At 53.6% G+C, this 20,832-nt stretch overlaps 1 protein-coding gene across 1 annotated transcript in view; it reads left to right on the forward strand.

Moving 5' to 3' along the window:
* The window catches only part of LOC122688479 (liprin-alpha-1-like), a 363,309-nt gene that overhangs the window by 14,278 nt on the left and 328,199 nt on the right, over positions 1 to 20,832 (forward strand). The window contains exons 6-7 of the mRNA XM_043894495.1: positions 623 to 804; positions 2,607 to 2,838. Coding sequence (XP_043750430.1) covers positions 623 to 804; positions 2,607 to 2,838 — 414 coding nt within the window. The remainder of the gene's footprint in view (positions 1 to 622; positions 805 to 2,606; positions 2,839 to 20,832) is intronic.

Genomic DNA, 20,832 nt, shown 5'->3' on the forward strand with positions numbered 1-20,832 from the left:
GATGGCAGAGCCGCCCTTGCGGTGCGAGGGGCTATCCCCCAGAACAGCCCGAGTGCCTGTGCCCCGAGACGAGAGCCGCGGGGGGCTGGCCCTCCCGTCCCCCGGCTGCCCTGCTCGCTCCTGTCTGTGCGTGTTCAGACCAGCCTGGAGCACGGAGGCCTGGGAACCTGTGAGGACGGCACTCCTCGGGGAACTAGTACAAGTGATGACCGCTGAGGTGGACCCAGAGGCTGCGGAGCTGAAGTGTTTTTTCCTTCTTATTTTCCTTCAGCCTGCCTGATGTAGGCATGGAATGTTTTTAATTTTGGGTTTTTGTCTCTGACTCCATCAGCCCACCCTTGTGAATAACCTCATAGGATTGCCTTCTGTCCATGCTGAGACCTGAGTGTCACCAGGCCATCTAGGAACTGGATTCTCCTCCTGCCCGTTTCTTCAGTACTGCTCGCTTAAGCGATGGCAGTGTCTCATAAGCATGGCCGTTTATCCAAAGTCGGGGCTTCCATGTCAAATTGTGCTCGGTTCCTGACAGACGAGAGCTGTCCTGAATGTCGCTGACGAGCCGTGGTCCTCTCGTGCCCAGGTGCAGAGCCAGAGGGAGCAGGACTGGGAGTCCGCGCAGCAGGCCCGCGTGGTGGACACCGTTGCCCAGGCCTTCGAGAGTGACGAGGATGTGTCTGACGGCGAGGGCGACGGGGTCACCCTCCTCAGCTCGGCCGATCAGCTGCCGCCCAGTGTGCAGGCCGATGCCGACACTCTGCCTGTGATGATTCAGGAGCTGCTGGACGCCATTAACGAAGACATCCGGTGGGTGTGCCCGAATTCAGCTCCCTAGAACCTGGGCTTCTCTGAGGAGCTGTCTTCTCCTACGTGAAGTCTGAGTTTTCCATAGTGAGAAAACTGACTTCAGGCCTGCTTCGAGCATTTTCAGTTCTGAGATCGCCCTTGATGAGAGAGCTCAGTCAGGCAGGGCGTTCTGTCCACAGCTGGTGTCAGCACTCTGTGGGGCGTCGTTGTGGGGTGATCCCTCCAGCTCTGAGCCCCCAGGTGGCTGAGGTGCCGAGGCGGTGTCCTCTGCGGCCCGTGTGCCCTCCAGCCCTCTAGAGGGTTCACCCTCCCGTGTCCCTAGGAGACTCCCACGTTCTGGTGAAAAGCCACCTGGAACAGAAAAGCAGGGGTTTGGGGGTTGGCAAATTCCCACTCAGATCTGCATTGTCCTTTTTAATATGCAGTGTGAAGATTGGCTTGTTGTAAGACAGGGGTCCAAGGACATGTGTTTTGAGTTTTTCTCATCTCATCAGTATATTTAAGATATTTTCTTTCGACACCGTCTTGGCAGTTGTAACAGTTTACAAAACGGGATAGAACGCAAAGGCCCGCCTCGTGGTGCTCAAGGGGCCTTGGGTCTGGGTGCAGCCAGGTGTCCGGGGGCCCCGAGGCCTGCCTGGGCCACACCCACACAGCTACCCCCCCTGTCCTGAGTCCGTGTCCAGAGAGGCCGCAGGCCGGTGACCCCACGCAGGACCAGGCAGAGCTGCTGCTCAGATTTTTCTTGTCACGTCAGCCCAGGCTAAGGTGCCCGTGCCTCTGTGCCGAGCACGCGGGACTCGGGGGGAAGGCAGGGGTGAACGGCACAGCCAGCAAACGCAGGTGGTGCCGCCTGCACTTTTGACGCCGAGACAGACTGCTTCCTGCGCCCTGTTTGAGCAAAGAAGAGCTCAGAAAGATGGGCTTTCCCCGTCCCCGCAGGAAATATGGGATGGTTCCATATGAATATTTTTATTTTTACAGCAAGTTGTCAGGTAAAGTGAATTTTCCTTAGGCAGTAAGTTGACTTCTTATTAATGGTAAATTCTGTCCATCAGCTTTCTATCACCAGTGAAAAACTTTCAGGACGTATAGGTAGAAGTGAAGCTGAAGAGGTTATGACCTGCAAGAATCCTGTAGTTTATTTTGGAAATCATTTTATATGCATCATCGAATATTTAAACTGCTATATAAAATCATCCACTACACATTAGGGGAGAAGAGCAGTAAGCGTGAATTCTAGGTGAATGCGGCACATTGACATGAATCCAGAAACTCGCACAAAGCTGGTGGAGAACTTCATCAAGTGATGTGTTTGTACATATACAACCATTAAAAAAGAAAAATCCCTTCCGCACTTCATCTAGTCTGGGGACTTTTGTTTAGAAACTCCAGCTTGTTCGTGAATCGCTGTGTTGGTTATAGAGAATTCCTGATTCCAAGGGGAAAATAATTGCGGCAGTGACGTGCACCTCTGCCCTGAGAGCAGGGAAGGTGAAGGTTGTCAACTTCAAGTATCTCCTCACAGGGAGAGAGTTGCCACCCAGGCCCCGTCAGAATGTTAGCGTAAATAAGTCAAATCAAACGTGAATGACCAGGGGCCAGTTTGTAAGTCTCAGTGCGAAGTTATTCCAAGTTTGAGAATATTCAAAAGAGGGAAAGTTGAACCTTTTAGCCGAGATGTGAAATGAGTTGATGTTCCCGGAATTTGCTCATCGTGACACAGAAGGCCAGCCAAAATTTGTTGTCGAGAAACGTTCCTGTGCTGACAAAGGCAGCTGACGAGCTTTGGTCTCTTTTAGGTGGATCTTAGAGGAGAAGAAGATTTCGGAGCAGCGGGCCGAGGAGACTGAGAGCAGGGCGGGCGGGGCGCGCTTAGGCAGCCTTCGGCGATTTAAGTCCCTGAGCTCCCTCAGCCTGTGTCCTGCCTCCTCACTTGCCGGCTCCTGCCCGCCCAGCAGGGGGCGCTCCCCACCCCGAGGGAGGTGGCAAAGCCTGACGCGCGAGGGAGATCGGCTGGGCGTGATGACTCCGGTAAGTGTCTGCCTCCTCCCTGCCGCATCCCTCCCCGAGCACACTGTTTTTCTTCCTTTGTTTTTTCTCTTTCTCCCCAGAGGAAAATCAGGTACATTTGCTACGCTCAGAGGTCTAAGACTTTTAAAACTGCCTGGTCTTTAATCATTCCATAATGGCACAGGGACGAATCAATCTTGATATATGGACCACCGGCTTAGCAAGCCATCATGAACTCAACCAGAGCCTACCTCTGGAGTGGTGGGCCTGGCCTGTGCTGGGCTCGGCAGTGGCAGGGATGTTTCTGTCGTCAGGGAGCAGACAGCCTCATGAAAGTAACCATAGGCCGCCCTCATGGCGAGTGAAAGCCGGGCAGCACATTTTCCATCGGGGACGCGTGGCTGCAGGGTGCAGGGCATGCGGTGGCAACAAAACCAAGACTCTGAACTGGTCCGCTTGCTGATGGGCCTAGGCGCGAGCTCAGGCCAGCTGTGGGTGTGAAACCAGATAAAGGCCCGGTGCCACAGGGCCCCAGGGAAGAAGTCAGGCTGCCTCACTCTTCCGCGTCTCAACACGGGATGACCACCTAGGGCTTCTGGTGACAGAGTATGCGGCTCTAAGGCACATGTGCCAGCTTTCCTGCCTGTGTAGCCTAGGTTTCTAAGTGCATTGCTGTTTACCCCATGAATCACGTGTACAACACTCTGCCTTGAAACTGCACTTGCATTATCCCTTTTTTCTGTTACCACCCATTTCCTGTGAGCTGCGTTGTTAGCATAGAATTAAATTAACTGTGGGTCATTTTAGATGCATGTGAAATGGTAACTGGTCCATTTTGTGGTGTTTTTTTTTTCATTTTGTGGTCTTTTGACACACTGTTTTATAATTTGTATCATTGTCTAAGTAGTTGATATTTAAAACTCTTGGACCATTTCTCTGTGGTTTCATGCTTGATTTCTTTCTGAGTATTTGTAAAAAAACAACAGTTCTGAATATTTTTCCTTGTGGAGTTTTCGGAAGGTGTGTCTGCTTTCATCATTGGTTTTGATTTCCTGACTCATCCTGTTGTCTGTTTAGCCATCATCAATGCAAACCCCAGACTCCCACCGCCCTCCCCCCCGAAGGCTCTGGTTCACACATCCATCTCCCCTCCCCCATCCTCCCCCTTGCTCTGGTCATATCCGTGCTGTGTCCCATTCGTCTGGTTTGCGCTTTGTCTTCGTGTCTCATTAAATGGTGATTTTCCCACATAGCAGTAAGTTAGAGTTAGTGTATCACTATGTAGTTACAGGCATAATGTAGATGGATGATACACTATATGGACAGCAGATGCCTCTCCCAAGCAGCCTTCAGAGACCCCCAGTGGGCACTGCAGGGTACCCTGGAGGAGGAGTCTGCTGGTTCCCTTTGTGCCATTTGAAGGCGAGAGAACGGAGAGGATGTGCTGACCGGGCTGATACGGTGAACCCATAGGCAGTCGGTTCGCTGGAATGGAGTAGAGATGATGGGAGGTGGTCCTGCAGCCAGCGAAGGGGGTGGCCCAGCCCTGGGGAGGAGTCATGAGGAAGACAGGGGCGAGGGCTCTGGCCACGGGGGCTAGGTAGCCGGCAGTCAGCACTTCGAGGCTGCCCCTCAGATGCTTTGAGGTCATGTCTGGGAGAGAAGGCAGGACCTGGGTTGAGAGTCGGACAGGGGGGAACTTTGCCGAGAGAGGGGTGTGAGGTGTGAAAGCGGGAGGGCGGCACGGGCCCCAGCAGGCACTCTCCCGTGCGTCTCTGATGGCAGAGCCGCCCTTGTGGTGCGAGGGGCTATCCCCCAGAACAGCCCGAGTGCCTGTGCCCCGAGAGGACAGCTGCAGGGGCTGGCCCTCCAGTCCCCTGGCTTCCCTGCTCGCTCCTGTCTGTGCGTGTTCAGACCAGCCTGGAACATGGAGGGCTGGGAACCTGTGAGGATCGCACTCCTCGGGGAACTAGTACAAGTGATGACCGCTGAGGTGGACCCAGCGACTGGGGAGCTGAAATGTTTTTTCCTTCTTATTTTCCTTCAGCCTGCCTGATGGAAGCATGGACTGTTTTTAATTTTGGGTTTTTGTCTCTGACTCCATCAGCCCACCCTTGTGAATAACCTCATAGGATTGCCTTCCGTCCACGCTGAGACCTGAGTGTCACCAGGCCATCTAGGAACTGGATTCTCCTCCTGCCCATTTCTTCAGTACTGCTCGCTTAAGAGATGGCAGTGTCTCATAAGCATGGCCGTTTATCCAAAGTCGGGGCTTCCATATCAAATTGTGTTCGGTTCCTGATAGACGTGAGCTGTCCTGAATGTCGCTGACGAGCCATGGTCCTCTTGTTCCCAGGTGCAGAGCGAGAGGGAACAGGACTGGGAGTCCGCGCAGCAGGCCCGCGTGGTGGCCACCGTGGCCCAGGCCTTCGAGAGTGACGAGGATGTGTCTGACGGCGAGGGCGACGGGGTCACCCTCCTCAGCTCGGCCAATCAGCCGCCCAGCGGGCAGGCCGATGCAGACACTCTGCCTGTGATGATTCAGGAGCTGCTGGACGCCATTAACGAAGACATCCGGTGGGTGCGCCCGAATTCAGCTCCCTAGAACCTGGGCATCTCTGAGGAGCTGTCTTCTCCTACGTGAAGTCTGAGTTTTCCATAGTGAGAAAACTGACTTCAGGCCTGCTTCGAGGATTTTCAGTTCTGAGATCGCCCTTGATGAGAGAGCTCAGTCAGGCAGGGCGTTCTGTCCACAGCTGGTGTCAGCACTCTGTGGGGTGTCGTTGTGGGGTGATCCCTCCAGCTCTGAGCCCCCAGGTGGCTGAGGTGCCGAGGCGGTGTCCTCTGCGGCCCGTGTGCCCTCCAGCCCTCTAGAGGGTTCACCCTCCCGTGTCCCTAGGAGACTCCCACGTTCTGGTGAAAAGCCACCTGGAACAGAAAAGCAGGGGTTTGGGGGTTGGCAAATTCCCACTCAGATCTGCATTGTCCTTTTTAATATGCAGTGTGAAGATTGGCTTGTTGTAAGACAGGGGTCCAAGGATGTGTTTGAGTTTTTCTCATCTCATCAGTATATTTAAGATGTTTTCTTCCCACACCGTCTTGGCAGTTGTAACAGTTTACAGAACGGGATAGAACGCAATGGCCCGCCTCGTGGTGCTCAGGGGGCCTTGGGTCTGGGTGCTGCCGGGTGTCTGGGGGCCCTGAGGCCTGCTTTGGCCACACCCGCACAGCTACGCCCCTGTCCCGGGTCCACGTCCAGAGTGGCGGCAGGCCGGTGACCGTGCACAGGACCAGGCAGAGCTGCTGCTCAGATTGTTCTCGTCACGTCAGCCCAGGTCAAGGTGCCCGTGCCTGTGTGCCGAGCACGCGGGGCTCGGGGGGAAGGCAGGGGTGAACGGCACAGCCAGCAAACGCAGGTGGTGCCGCCTGCACTTTTGATGCCGAGACAGACTGCTTCTGGGCCCTGTTTCAGCTCAGACGACCTCAGAACGATCGGCTTTCCCTGTCCCCGCAGGAATTACGGAACAGTTCCATATTAATATTTTATTTTTACAGCAAGTTGTCAGGTAAAGTGAATTTTCCTTAGACAATAAGTTGACTTGTTATAAATGGTATATTCTGTCCATCAGCTTGCTATCACAAGTGAGAAACTTTCAGGACGTATAGGTAGAATGAAGCTGAAGAGGTTATGATCTGCAAGAATCCTGTATTTTATTTTGGAAATCATTTTATATGCATCATCGAGTATTTAAACTGCTATTTAAAATCACCCACTACACATTAGGGGAGAAGAACACTAAGCGTGAATTTTAGGTAAATGCGGCACATTGACATGAGTCCAGAAACTCACATAAACCTGGTGGAGAACTTCATCAAGTGATGTGTTGTTACACATACAACCTTAAAAAAAGAAAAATCCCCTCAGCACTTCATCTGGTCTGGGGACTTTTGTTTAGAATCTCCAGCTTGTTCGTGAATCGCTGTGTTGGTTATAGAGAGTTCCCGATTCCCAGTGGCAAAGACTTGAGGCACTGACGTGCACCTCTGCCCTGAAAGCAGGGAAGGTGAAGGTGGTCAACTTCAGGTATCTCCTCACAGGGAGAGAGTCTCCACCCAGGCCCCGTCAGAATGTTAGCGTAAATACGTCAAAACAAACGTGAATGACCAGGGCCCAGTTTGTAAGACTCAGTGCTAAGTTATTCCAAGTTTGAGAATATTCAAACGAGGGAAAGTCGAACCTTTTAGCCGAGATGTGAAATGAGCAGATGTTCCCAGAATTTGCTCATCGTGACGCAGAATGCCAGCCCAGATTTGTTGTCCAGACACGTTCCTGTGCTGACAAAAGCAGCTGACGAGTTTTGCTCTCTTTTAGGTGGATCTTAGAGGAGAAGAAGATTTCGAAGCAGCGGGCCGAGGAGCCTGAGAGCAGGGCGGGCGGGGCGCGCTTAGGCAGCCTTCGGCGTTTTAAGTCACTGAGCTCCCTCAACCTGTGTCCTGCCTCCTCACTTGCTGGCTCCTGCCCGCCCAGCAGGGAGCACTCCCCGCCCCGAGGGAGGCAGCACAGCCTGGAGCGCGAGGGAGACCGGTTGGGCGTCCTGACTCCGGTATGTGTCTGCCTCCTCCCTGCCGCATCCCTCCCCGAGCACACTATTTTTCTTCCTATGTTTTTTCTGTTTTTCCCCAGAGGAAAATCAGGTACATTTGCTCCGCTCAGAGGTCTAAGACGTTCAAAACTGCCTGGCCTTTAATCATTCCATAATGGCACAGGGACCAATTAGGCTTCATATTTGGACCACCGGATTAGCAAGCCATCGTGAACTCAGCCAGAGCCTGCCTCTGGAGCGGTGGGCCTGGCCTGTGCTGGGCACGGCAGCGGCAGGGAAGTTTCTGTGGTCAGGGAGCAGACAGCCTCGTGAAAGTAACCATAGGCTGCCCTCATGGCGAGTGAAAGCCGGGCAGCACATGTTCCATCGGGGACATCTGGCTGCAGGGTGCAGGGAATGCGGTGGCAACAGGACCAAGACTCTAACCTGGTCCGCTTGCTTATGGGCCTGGCCGCATGCTCAGGCCAGCTGTGCACGTGAAACCATTTAAAGGTCCGGTGCCCCAGGGCCCCAGGGAAGAAGTCGGGCTACCTCACTCTTCCGCGTCTCCACACGGGATGACGCCCTAGGGCTTCTGGAGAAAGAGCGTGCGGCTCTAAGGCACATGTGCCGGCTTTCTTGCGTGTGTAGCCTAGGTTTCTGAGTGCATTGCTGTTTACCCCGTGAATCACGTGTACAACACTCTACTTGAAACTGCACTTGTATTATCCCTTTTTTCTGTTACCAGCCATTTCCTGTGAGTTGTGTTGTTAGCATAGAATTAAACTAACTATGGGTCATTTTAGATGCATGTGAAGTGGTAACTGGTCAATTTTGTGGTCTTTTGACACACTCCTTTTATAATTTGTATCAGTGTCTAAGTAGTTGATATTTAAAATTCTTGGACGATTTCTCTGTGGTTTCGTGCTTGATTTCTTTCCAAGTATTTGTAAAAAAACAGTTCTGAATATTGTTCCTTGTGGAGTTTTCTGACGGTGTGTCTGATTTCATCATTGATTTTGATTTCCTGACTCATCCTGTTGCCTGTTTAGCCGTTATCAATCCAGACCGCAGCCGCCCATCCCCCCCCACTGGAGGCTGTCGTTCACACATCCATCTCCCCTCCAGCATCCTACCACTTGCTCTGGTCGTATCAGTGCTGTGTCCCGTTCGTCTGGTTTGTGCTTTGTCTTCGTGTCTCATTAAATGGTGATTTTCCCGCATAGCAGTAAGTTAGAGTTAGTGTATCACTATGCAGTTACAGGCATAATGTAGATGGACCATACGCTATATGGACAGCAGATGCCTCTCCCAAGCAGCCTTCAGAGACCCCCAGTAGGCACTGCAGGGTGCCCTGGAGGAGGAGTCTGCTGGTTCCCTTTGTGCCATTTGAAGGCGAGAATGGAGAGGATGTGCTGACCGGGCTGGGGTGAACCCATAGGCAGCTGGTTCGCTGGAACAGAGCAGGGATGATGGGAGGTGGTCCTGCAGCCAACGAAGGGGGTGAACAGGCCCTGGGGAGGGGTCGTGAGGAAGACAGGGGCGAGGGCTCTGGCCACGGGGGCCAGGTAGTCAGCAGCCAGCACCTCGAGGCTGCCCCTTGGATGCTTTGAGGTCATGTCTGGGAAAGAAGGCAGGACCTGGGTTGAGAGACGGACAGGGGGGAGACTTGCAGAGAACAGGGTGTGAGGTGTGAGAGTGGGAGGGCAGCACGGGCCCCAGCAGGCACTCTCCCGTGCGTCTCTGATGGCAGAGCCGCCATTGTGGTGCGAGGGGCTATCCCCCAGAACAGCCTGAGTGCCTGTGGCCCTAGCAGACAGCCGCGGGGGGCTGGCCCTCCAGTCCCCCGGCTGCCGTGCTTGCTCCTGTCTGTGCGTGTTCAGACCAGCCTGGAACACGGAGGCCTGGGAACCTGTGAGGACGGCACTCCTCGGGGAACTAGTACAAGTGATGACCGCTGAGGTGGACCCAGCGGCTGCGGAGCTGAAGGATTTTTTCCTTCTTATTTTCCTTCAGCCTGCCTGATGGAGGCATGGATGTATGTTTTTAATTTTGGGTTTTTGTCTCTGACTCCATCAGCCCACCCTTGTGAATAACCTCAGGATTGCCTTCCGTCCACGCTGAGACCTGAGTATCAGCAGGCCATCTAGGAACTGGATTCTCCTGCTGCCCGTTTCTTCATAACTTGTCGCTTAAGAGATGGCAGTGTCTCATAAGCATGGCCATTTATCCAACGTCGGGGCTTGCATGTCAAATTGTGCTCGGTTCCTGACAGACGAGAGCTGTCCTGAATGTCGCTGACGAGCCGTGGTCCTCTCGTGCCCAGGTGCAGAGCCAGAGGGAGCAGGACTGGGAGTCCGCGCAGCAGGCCCGCGTGGAGGCCACCGGGGCCCATGCCTTCAAGAGTGACGAGGATGTGTCTGACGGCGAGGGCGACGGGGTCACCCTCCTCAGCTCGGCCGATCAGCTGCCGCCCAGCGGGCAGGCCGATGGCGACCTTCTGCCTGTGACGCTTCAGGAGCAGCTGGACACCATCAGTGAAGAGATCCGGTGGGTGCGCCCGAACTCAGCTCCCCAGAAAGTGGGCTTCTCTGAGGAGCTCTCTTCTCCTACGAGAAGTCTTGAGTGTTCCATATGAGAGAACTGACGTCAGGCCTGCTTCAAGGATTCTCAGTTCTGAGATCGCCCTTGATGAGAGAGCTCAGTCAGGCAGGGCGTTCTGTCCACAGCTGGTGTCAGAACTCTGTGGGGCGGTGTTGTGGGGTGTCCCCCCCAGCTCTGAGCCCCAAGGTGGGTGAGGTGCCGAGGCGGTGTCCTCTGTGGCCCGTGTACCCCCCAGCCCTGTGGGTTCACCCACCTGTGTCCATCGGAGACTCCCACGTTCTGGTGCAAAGCCACCTGGAACAGAAAAGCAGGGGTTTGGGGGTTGGCAAATTCCCACTCAGATCTGCATTGTCCTTTTTAACTTAATACAGTGTGAAGATTGGCTTGTTGTAATACAGTGGTCCAAAGACATGTGTTTGAGTTTTTCTCATCTTATCAGTATATTTAAGATGTTTTCTTCTGACACCGTCTTGGCAGTTGTAACAGTTTACAAAATGGGATAGAACGCAAAGGCCCTCCTCGTGGTGAGCAGCGGGCCTTGGGTCTGGGTGCAGCCGGGTGTCCGGGGGCCCTGAGGCCTGCCTGGGCCACACGCGCACAGCTTCGCCCCTGTCCCGGGTCCTCGTCCTGAGTGGCCGCAGGCCGGTGACCCTGCGCAGGACTAGGCAGAGCTGCTGCTCAGATTGTTCTCATCACGTCAGCCCAGGCTGAGGTGCCCGTGCCTGTGTGCCGAGCACGCGGGGCTCGGGGGGAAGGCAGGGGTGAACGGCACAGCCAGCAAATGCAGGTGGTGCCGCCTGCACTTTTGACGCCGAGACAGACTGCTTCCTGCGCCCTGTTTGAGCAAAGAAGAGCTCAGAAAGATGGGCTTTCCCCGTCCCCACAGGAAATGTGGAACGGTTCCATATGAATATTTTTATTTTTACAGCAAGTTGTCAGGTAAAGTGAATTTTCCTTAGGCAGTAAGTTGACTTGTCATAAATGGTAAATTCTGTCTATCAGCTTGCTCTAACAAGTGAGAAACTTTCAGGACTTATAGGTAGAATGAAGCTGAAGAGGTTATGACCTGCAAGAATCCTGTAGTTTATTTTGGAAATCATTTTATATGCATCATCGAGTATTTAAACTGCTATATAAAATCATCCACTACACATTAGGGGAGAAGAGCAGTAAGCGTGAATTCTAGGTGAATGTGGCACATTGACATGAATCCAGAAACTCACACAAAGCTGGTGGAGAACTTCATCAAGTGATGCTTTCTAACACATACAACCATTAAAAAAAGAAAAATCCCCTCCGCACTTCATCTGGTCTGGGGACTTTTGTTTAGAAACTCCAGCTTGTTTGTGAATCGCTGTGTTGGTTATAGAGAGTTCCTGATTCCCAGTGGAAAAGACTTGAGGCACTGACGTGCCCCTCTGCCTTGAGAGCAGGGAAGATGAAGGTTGTGAACTGCAGGTATCTCCTCACAGGGAGAGAGTCGCCACCCAGGCCCCGTCAGAATGTTAGCGTAAATAAGTCAAATCAAACGTGAATGACCAGGGGCCAGTTTGTAAGTCTCAGTGCGAAGTTATTCCAAGTTTGAGAATATTCAAAAGAGGGAAAGTCAAATCTTTTAGCCGAGATGTGAAATGAGCAGATGTTCCTGGAATTTGCTCATCGTGACACAGAATGCCAGCCCAAATTTGTTGTCCAGAAACGTTCCTGTGCTGACGAGGGCAGCTGACGAGTTTTGCTCTCTTTTAGGTGGATCCAGGAGGAGAAGGAGAGCACGGAGCACCGGGCCGAGGAGACTGAGAGCAGGGCGCGCTGGGCGTGCTTAGGCAGCCTTTGGTGTTTTAAGTCCCTGAGCTCCGACAACATGTGTCCTGCCTCCTCACTTGCCGGCTCCTTCCCGCCCAGCAGGGAGCGCTCCCCGCCCCGAAGGAGGCGGCACAGCCCGGAGCTCCAGGGAGACCGGCTGGGCGTCATGACTCTGGTATGTATCTACCTCCTCCCTGCCGCTTGCCTCCCCGAGCACACTGTTTTTCTTTCTTTGTTTTTTCTGTTTTTCCCCAGAAGAAAATCAGTTACAATTGCTATGCTCAGAGGTCTAAGACTTTTAAAACTGCCTGGTCTTTAATCATTCCATCATGGCACAGGGACCAATCCGTCTTGATATTTGGACTACCAGCTTAGCACGCCATGATAAACTCAGCCAGAGCCTGCCTCTGGAGCGGTGGGCCTGGCCTGTGCTGGGCACGGCAGCGGCAGGGAAGTTTCTGTCGTCAGGGAGCAGACAGCCTCGTGAAAGTAACCATAGGCCGCCCTCATGGCGATTGAAAGCCGGCAGCACATTTTCCATCGGGGACGCGTGGCTGCAGGGTGCAGGGCATGCGGTGGAAACAGAACCAAGACTCTGAACTGGTCCGCTTGCTGATGGGCCTGGCCTCTCGCTCAGGCCAGCTGTGCGCGTGAAACCAGATAAAGGCCCGGCGCCCCAGGGCCCCAGGGAAGAAGTTGGGCTGCCTCACTCTTCCGTGTCTCAACACGGGATGACGCCCTAGGGCTTATGGAGACAGAGCGTGCAGCTCTAAAGCACATGTGCCAGCTTTCTTGCGTGTGTAGCCTCGGTTTCTGAGTACACTGCTGTTTACCCCGTGAATCACGTGTACAACCCTCTGCCTTGAAACTGCACTTGTATTAACCCTTTTTTCTGTTACCAACCATTTCCTGTGAGCTGTGTTGTTAGCATAGAATTAAATTAACTGTGGGTCATTTTAGATGCATGTGAAGTGGTAACTGGTCCATTTTGTGGTCTTTTGACACACTGTTTTATAATTTGTATCATTGTCTAAGTAGTTGATATTTAAAATTCTTGGACGATTTCTCTGTGGTTTCATGCTTGATTTCTTTCCGAGTATTTGTAAAAGAACACTTCTGAATGTTTTCTCCTTGTGCAGTTTTCTGATGGCGTGTCTGCTTTCATCATTGGTTTCGATTTCCTGACTCATCCTGTTGTCTGTTTAGCCTTCGTCAATCCGGACTCCAGCCTCCCATCCCCCCCACCGGAGGCTGTAGTTCACACATCCATCTCCCCTCTGCCATCCTCCCACTTGAGCTCTGGTCATATCAGTCCTGTGTCCCCTTAGTCTGGTTTGTGCTTTGTCTTCGTGTCTCATTAAATTGTGAATTTCCCGCATAGCAGTAAGTTAGAGTTAGTGTATCGCTATAGAGTTAGAATCATTGTGTAGGTGGATCATGCAGTACATAACCTGTGTAATCATAAATGAGATTATGCTTCCATGAAGAAATGCTCCTCTAAAGGTAGAGTTAATGGTCTTTTGACCCAATATCCTTTCGGTGTTGATGCTTGGAGTTTAGACTGTAAATCTCATCAGCTTTTGCATGGTTAATGTCTCTCCTAGACTCTTGTGCAAAGTATCTTTTATGGTTCATAAGATGTGAAGACTCCACTTGCTATTATGCTGGCTTTCCTTACAAATTTTCATGGGATACCTGCTTTAATGGATTTATTCTGAGAAGTTTTATATCAAATTCTAGGTAAGGATTTTACATTAATGTCCAATAGGTGGTTAGATTTGTTCAGGTTTAAAATAGGTATTATGGTAACTTCCTAATCAGTGAAATTACTAAAGTATAACGTGTTTTCTATTAAGGGAAACTAACTTATAGCAAATTTTGGCTGAGAACAGACAACTCTTAAGGCCCTTTGCTGACCAGAATGCTCTGCTTTAATAAATCATGATATTGTAATAGAATGGTATCTCCTGAGTAATAATTTATAGTGTTTCTCTAGTAAACCTTGAATAGCTCATTTCACTTCTGTGGTTAAAAATATGCTCTGTTTCCAGTTCCATGTTCTCTAAGTCTTCATCTCACTTCTATGTTTGCCGTCATGTTTGCTTTACTGTATTTGCCTGTGACGCTTCTTGCATTTTTAGCATCAGAGTTGCAATCAATCTGGTTTCTGTTCATTTCTTTGCATGCATCTTTCAGCCTAGTGAGTTAAGGAAGCATCGTCGAAAGGTTAACTATTTAATAATATAGCATACGTTTGTTTCTCTGTGAAATATTAAAGAGTCCTTATCCTGTTACATGAATGAACACTATGTGGTTATGTACTGGTGAATAATTGACATTTTAATGGAAGTTTTGAAACTCATCCACCAGTTGAAATATGCTGATGGTTCTCTTGGTAATAGGTCATTCGGGGACTCTTGTAACAGTTTGCCTTTCTCCCACTTGTTTACCTTCTAATCAACTCATGCTTATTTATAATAGACATAGGATTATTTTTAAAATTGTCTTCAGTTATTTTTTGGCCGTGCTGCACAGCTTATGGGATCTTAGTTCCCCAACCAGGGACCAGGCCGGTGTCCCGGCAGTGAGAGTGCAAGTCCTAACGTCTGGACCACGGTGGAATTTCCGCTCAGCGTGTTATTCAAAGAAACGGCTGAATCCGAGCCGTAGGTGGTAGCTTTGGGGGAAGGCAGTCTAATGACGGGGGTAGCAGCGTGCAGGAGCCTCTGTGTGCCAGGCAGCGTGGCGAGTGCTTTCCGAGCCTGTCATCTCATCTGGCAGACACCCAGGTGAGGGCCAGGCGGCTGTCATCCCCAGTCAGCAGACGTGGACACTGAGGCTCAGAGAGGCCGGGCCCCGTGCCCAGGCTCGCACACCCAGCAGTGCGGTGCGGACTGGTCTGATGAGAGCCTGGACACTTAACCCTGCTGCCGTCCCGCCCCCTTTCCTCCAGAGGCCCTCGTGTCCCTCACAGCATCCCTGATGGAGGGAGCATCAGGAGGGAGCTCGCTGCCCCTCCCCTCGGGTCCCTTGGATGAGCCCCTGTTGTTGAGTCCAGTGCCCCGAGGGCTGGCCGTCCTTGTCCCTCTCCCGCTCCCAGCCCGCTGACCGACCACTCCTGGTACCTTCCCGCAGGACTCGGGCAGCCGCGCTCCAGTTCACGCAGCTCAGTGCCCGGGAGCCCTTCTGCTGGGCCCCGCGGAGCAGCACTGTGCCCTGGGGCTGGTGACCTGGGTGTGCCGCTCACTGGCTCTGTGGCCTGCTGTGCCCTCCCGTTACGTGAGGACACGGTCCTGCCCATCCTAGTCACATGGGCACCAGGGGGGTGGGCTTCCCTCCTGGGGGTGGGAGGCCAGGCTGGGGACCCAGAGGCCTTCCTCAGGAGGAGGCCCGGGGAAGGGGCTGGCCACAGTCCCTGACTTCGAGGCAGGTGTTTGTCTCCCCTGAGTCCACGGTCAACCCAGGCGTGTCACTTCCCACTCTGTTTCTGTTGTTTTCTGATTTTTATAAAGGCTTATTGTAACTTGAATTTGAGACTGATCCCTGTTCAGTTCTGTGGGGATAATTTCTAGCCTCTGTAGCCTTCTGTTGCCTGAGGGTTCTTGTTGGAGATCAGGGGAGGGTGCATAGTTTACCCAGCTGCTGTTGAACGGGCTCAGCTGTATTTTGCACTGAGTCACTTTGTTGTCACCAAGCTCCTGTGGGGCTGCAGTGGATCAGTATTCTTTAGAGAATCCCAGTACAAAGGCACAGGTTAGTTGGTTAAAACAACACACTCATTGTTTACAAAAATACTTGCCATGCCTGTTTCCTGAAACTTCCCCTGGCTTAACCACACACCCAAATGTACTAGTGAGACCTGGCTGGACCCTGAAGGGGTTAATCTCTTCCCCACACTGTTACCACCACTGTCTTTCCTGTCCTCACACCCAGGACCAGCGGAAAAGCTGGGACTCCAGGAGAAAGATCTGTTTTTTTTTTTTTTTTAATTGGTTTATGTTTGAATTGAAGGATAATTGCTTTACAGAATTGTGTTCTTTTCTGTCAAACCTCAGCGTGACTCAGCCGTAGGTATACATATACCCCTTCCCTTTTGATCCTCCCTCCCATCTCCCTCCGCATCCCACCCCTCTAGTCTCATACAAGGTCATCTCTGAGTGAAGACCTAGGGGTGCTCTATGTAAACCACAGTGAGCAAAGTACACCCGAACTGCGAGTGAGCACTTCAGTGTCAGCCCCCAGTCTGTCCGTTACTGAGAAACACGAGCCAGATCGTGGTGTTCGCATGCCGGGCGAGGTACCTTTTCTGTCTTTCCCCTGTTGTCCTGGGCTCCAGTGGCTGCATCGTCACTACCAATGATCTTGGGTGGTGGCACAAGCTGTGTCCTTTGCTCCTTCAAACAGAAGGGTCTGGACGCCTTTGCTGAGAGGCTTCTTCCTCTTGCTAGTGGTGCTTCTGAGCAGCATCTGGCGATGAGCAGAGTCCTTTCATCAGGGCGGTTCATGCCATGCAGGGTTCACGGTGCTGGCGTCGCTCTGCTGTCCTGCCCGGCGGCGCCATCTGGTCGCTGGATTCCAGGGAGGGCGGAGCCCGGCTTCAGGGAGGCTCCCGTCCAGGGTGTCTGCACTCAGTCGGGTGCTCTCGCTGCCCCACGCCCCGCTTCTCTTGAACAAGACAGTCCTGTAAGATGGCACTAAGCTGGAACAAGGGTTGTTTTTTGTTTGTTTGTTTTTTGTTTTTTTTGTTCTTGGAGGAAAGCATAGCAAATAGATTTACAAATAAGTTTTCGGTTATAATGTAAAGCCTGTGAGGTTGCCTTTTCTGACACAGTCTATCGTTAGCCAGTTTTACACTGCCATTTTACACCTGTCTCACTCAGCTGCCAGCTTTAAGGGAAGAGGAAGAAGACGACGAGACCACCATCAAAGGTGAAACCTCGAGCCCTGCCTCGCCACAGTCCCTTCGCCTGGACCGGCTGCACACGGGGGCGCTGCGCGCGGCCGACCCCGAGGACATCAGGGACGCCCGCAAGTAAGGGGCCGGAGCACCTCGTCATCAGTTTCAGGAGCCCTGCGCCTCTTCTCTTGAAAGAGTTAGAAAGATGTCTTTAAAGGAATCCCACTGGGTTCGGTGCCTGTGTTTAGTGGTGAACTTCAGGTGCTGGGTGAGAAGAGCTCAGTGGCCTTGCTGATTTTAGAAAACGTCCATCTCTACGGATTGACCCCGCTGTGGGAGCTTTCTTCCTGCTCTTGCTAGAGGTCTGCCCCACCCGGGGCGCGTTCCTGAGGGTGACGGCCCCGTGCCTCTCAGGTTCCCTCTTGAGGGTCCCTCCCTTTTCCTCAAGGGTCTCCTCTCAGGAGACTCCATCCCCTGCAGTGACTGACACTGTCCTCATTCAGACCGCTGCCTGCTAAGCTCCCGTCCTCAGCCAGGCAGCACTCGATGGAGGGCACGTATGGTCTCCTGACCAGCAGCTCTGCTGCCACGGCCGGGGACGGTCACCCTGCGGAGGTGGGGGGAGCTGCCCAGAGTGGGGGAGCTCGCCTTCTCTGGGAGCCTCGTCACCTGCCAAGCGGCGACCCTGAGGGAGGGTCGGAGTGCCCTCTGCACCAGCTGGCCTGGAGTCAAGCCCTCGCCGGGGGGAGTTCCAGTCAGAGTCTCTCAGCTTCCCGGGGCGGATGTCTGTGGCTGGGAGCCTGCACTGCTTGTGTGGAGTGTGGTTGGTGAAGGCGCCTCCACTGTGTGCTCGAGGTGGAGGTGCGGGTGTTGCTGGGTGGCCGGTTCTAACAGTAGATCTTGAGGACCAGTGTGTGTTTGCACGAGGGCGCCGGTTAAAGGTCCTTCTCTCTCCCCAAAGCTCGACCGGCTCTCAGGACGGCCCCGGGGGCAACGCCAGCAGCAGCACCATCAGCCAGGACTCGCTGCACAAAGCCACGAAGAAGAAGGGCATCAGGTCCTGCATCGGCCGCTTGTTTCGCAAGAAGTAAAAGGGCCAGCCTGGACTCCCGGCAGGGAGGCCTTAGGACCAGGTGGGTGCTTCCCCGTTGAGAGGGAGGAGGGCCTGCAGGCATATCCCTTCTGTGTCTCCCCCACTGCCCCACGAGGCTCCTGTCACTCACGCTCGGGGTCCTCCCGGGAGCAGGAGCGGAGGAGGCATCCGTCTTCTCGGTGGGTCCAAGATGATCTGATGAGTTAATGAGTGGATGGGTGGATGAATTATGTGTAGAGGGATGGAGGGATGGATTAGTGAGTGCAAGGATGGATGAACAGATATCTGGCTTGATGGGTGGACGGAATTCATGAGTGGGTGGAATATGGACTAGTGAGTGTGTATGGATGGTTGAAGAGATGGCTGGCTTGATGGGTGGATGAACGAAGCATGGAATGAATAAAGCAGATGTTTATACTCCAACGCTAGAAACATAGTCTATGAAGTTGACTGAGTAGGAGCTGGGCAATGATTGTTTCCTCCAGAAGACTGACAAGTGCTTGGAAACGGCCTAAGTGCTCATCAGTAAGGGGTGAGGTCCAATCTCTGGACATCGCACAAGGAACGGCCCTCCTCCTCCTTCCTGCCACCTTCCTCATCCCCAGGAGCTCCTCAGGGGTTCTGCCCATGGCCCACGCCCCACCACACAGTCACGCAGGTCCTCCTGGGGTCTCCTCACCACACAGTGTTACCATTAGGCCCCCATCTCTCTCGGCTTCATCTCCTTGAGGACAGGGTATGTTCCTGCCTCTTCAGCCAGATATTTGTAGAGTGTCTTGTTTGTGCTGGGTGTGGGATATACACCCAGGGGTAAGTGAAACAAGATGTGGTCTGGACCACAGTTAAGACACAAGAGAGAAAAAGGAGCAGATTATTCAATGCTATCCCTAGTCTTAGTAAAAACAACGCTGAGATGGAAGGTGCATTGATTATATGCCAGATGCTGGGCGTGCCCCTTCCCAAGCAGGGGCTGCCACCTCCCGATTTACAGAGGAGGACACAGTGATGGTCACGCGGTCAGGGAGTGGTGAGGGCAGGTGCACACCCAGGCAGTGGGACCGTGCACTTTGCCGAGCCCCAGCCCCCGCTCTGGTGGATGCAACGGGAATGAGATGGTTCTATGGCGTCCCTGACTCAATGGCCTTGAGTTTGAGCAAACTCCAGGAGGTAGTGAAGGACAGCAAAGCCCGGAGTGCTGCAGTCCACGGAGTGCCAAAGAGTCGGACACAACTGAGCGACTGAACTAAAGCCTGAGTGTGTGCTAAACTGCTTCGGTCGTGTCTGACTCTTTGCGACCCCAGGGAGTGTAGCCCACTAGCTCCTCTGTCCATGGGATTCTCCAGGCAAGAATGCTGGAGTGGGCTGCCATGCCCTCCTCCAGGGCATCTTCTCGACCCAGGGATCCAACCCACATCTCGTTATCTCTCACATTGGCAGGCAGGACCTTTACAGCTCGCGCCACCTGGAAAGGCCCCGTGAACGCTGATGCAGAAAAGAAGGGCTGCTCCTAAGTTAAACTGGAAGAGCAGCAAGCACAGGTTGTAACGAGGAAACCACACAATGAGCGACAACAGTGCGGACAGAAACAAGCAGGGACGCCCTCACCCACATAAAGAAAACAAGTGTGCTGTTCGGAAGAGGAGCCCGTCAGCCCTTGGAGGGGCAGTTGGAACCAGAATGAAAACCGAGGCCGTGGTAGGCAGTGCCCACACACACGGCCTGAGTGGCGTGGTGTCACTCACCGGGCTTCCTGTGTCCCCAGAGCTGCTGCCGGCGGTAACATCTCTGAGTGCTAGGCCGGCAGCATCCCCGAGTGAGCTGAGGCATTGCTGCTGTCCTTGCAGTGCTGCTGCGGGGCCCTCTGTGGGCGGCCACCCTCGTCCCCTGCCCCGCCGCCCGCTGGGGCCTTGCTGTCCCCCTGGGATCCTTTCAGCCCCTGAGCATGGGTGTTCCCAGGCCTCTGCCTAGCCGGACTGGGACGCAACTCAGGACTTGGGCTTGAGATATCAAGGCGACCATGAATCTGAAAGGACACTGCCCTGGGGCCCGTGAGAGAGCAGGAGAGCAGAGCCCCCACGGGGAGAAGCAGAGCTGGGGAGCGTGCCCACAGCACCGCTGCCTCCTGCGCAAGTGCCCCCTCACCTCTCCTTGACCTGAAACAGACCCCAGCTGCTGCTGCTCCGCAGGTGATTCCTACAGATGCACCTCCTGCAAGAGCTGTTGTCCTGCTGCTCGGGGGCTGCCTGAGTGTGCTCAGGAGCATCAGACAAGTGGGGCTGCCGTGCCTGATTCTGGGGGAGGGCCTGATGCTGGGGGAGGGCCTGACGCTGGGGGAGGGTCTGACGCTGGACTAGGGCTGGATGTTGAGGGGTACGTCTGATGCTGGGGAGAACGTCTTGTGCTAGACTAGGGTCAGAAGCTCGGGGAGAGCCTGCTGCTGGCCGAGTGTCTGATGCTGGGCTAGGGCCTAAGGCTGGGGTGGGGGGACTTCTGATGCTGGACTAGGGTCTGAGGCTGGGGGAATGTCTGATGCTAGACTAGGGTCTGATGCTGGGGGAGGGCCTGTTGCTGGGCGACTGTCTGATGTTGCACTATGGTCTGATGCTGGGGAGGGCCTGATGCTGGGCTAGGGCCTAAGGCTGGGGTGGGGGGAACTTCTGATGCTGGACTAGGGTCTGAGGCTGGGGGAATGTCTGATGCTAGACTAGGGTCTGATGCTGGGGGAGGGCCTGTTGCTGGGCGACTGTCTGATGTTGCACTAGGGTCTGATGCTGGACTAGGGCCTGATGCTGGGGGAGGAGGGCCTGATGCTGGGGCGGGGAGGGAGAAAATCTGATGCTGGGCTAGGGCCTGATGTTCATCTAGGGCCTGATGCTGGGGGAGGGTCTGATGCTGGACAAGTGCTGGATATTGAGGGGGTACGTCTGATGCTGGGGAGACAGTCTTATGCTAGACTAGGGTCAGAAGCTCGGGGAGAGCCTGTTGCTGGCCGAGTGTCTGATGCTGGACTAGGGCTTCATGCTGAGGGGGGACTT

This window comes from Cervus elaphus, chromosome 33, assembly GCF_910594005.1.
Source record: "Cervus elaphus chromosome 33, mCerEla1.1, whole genome shotgun sequence".
Classification (NCBI taxonomy): Eukaryota; Metazoa; Chordata; class Mammalia; order Artiodactyla; family Cervidae; genus Cervus; species Cervus elaphus.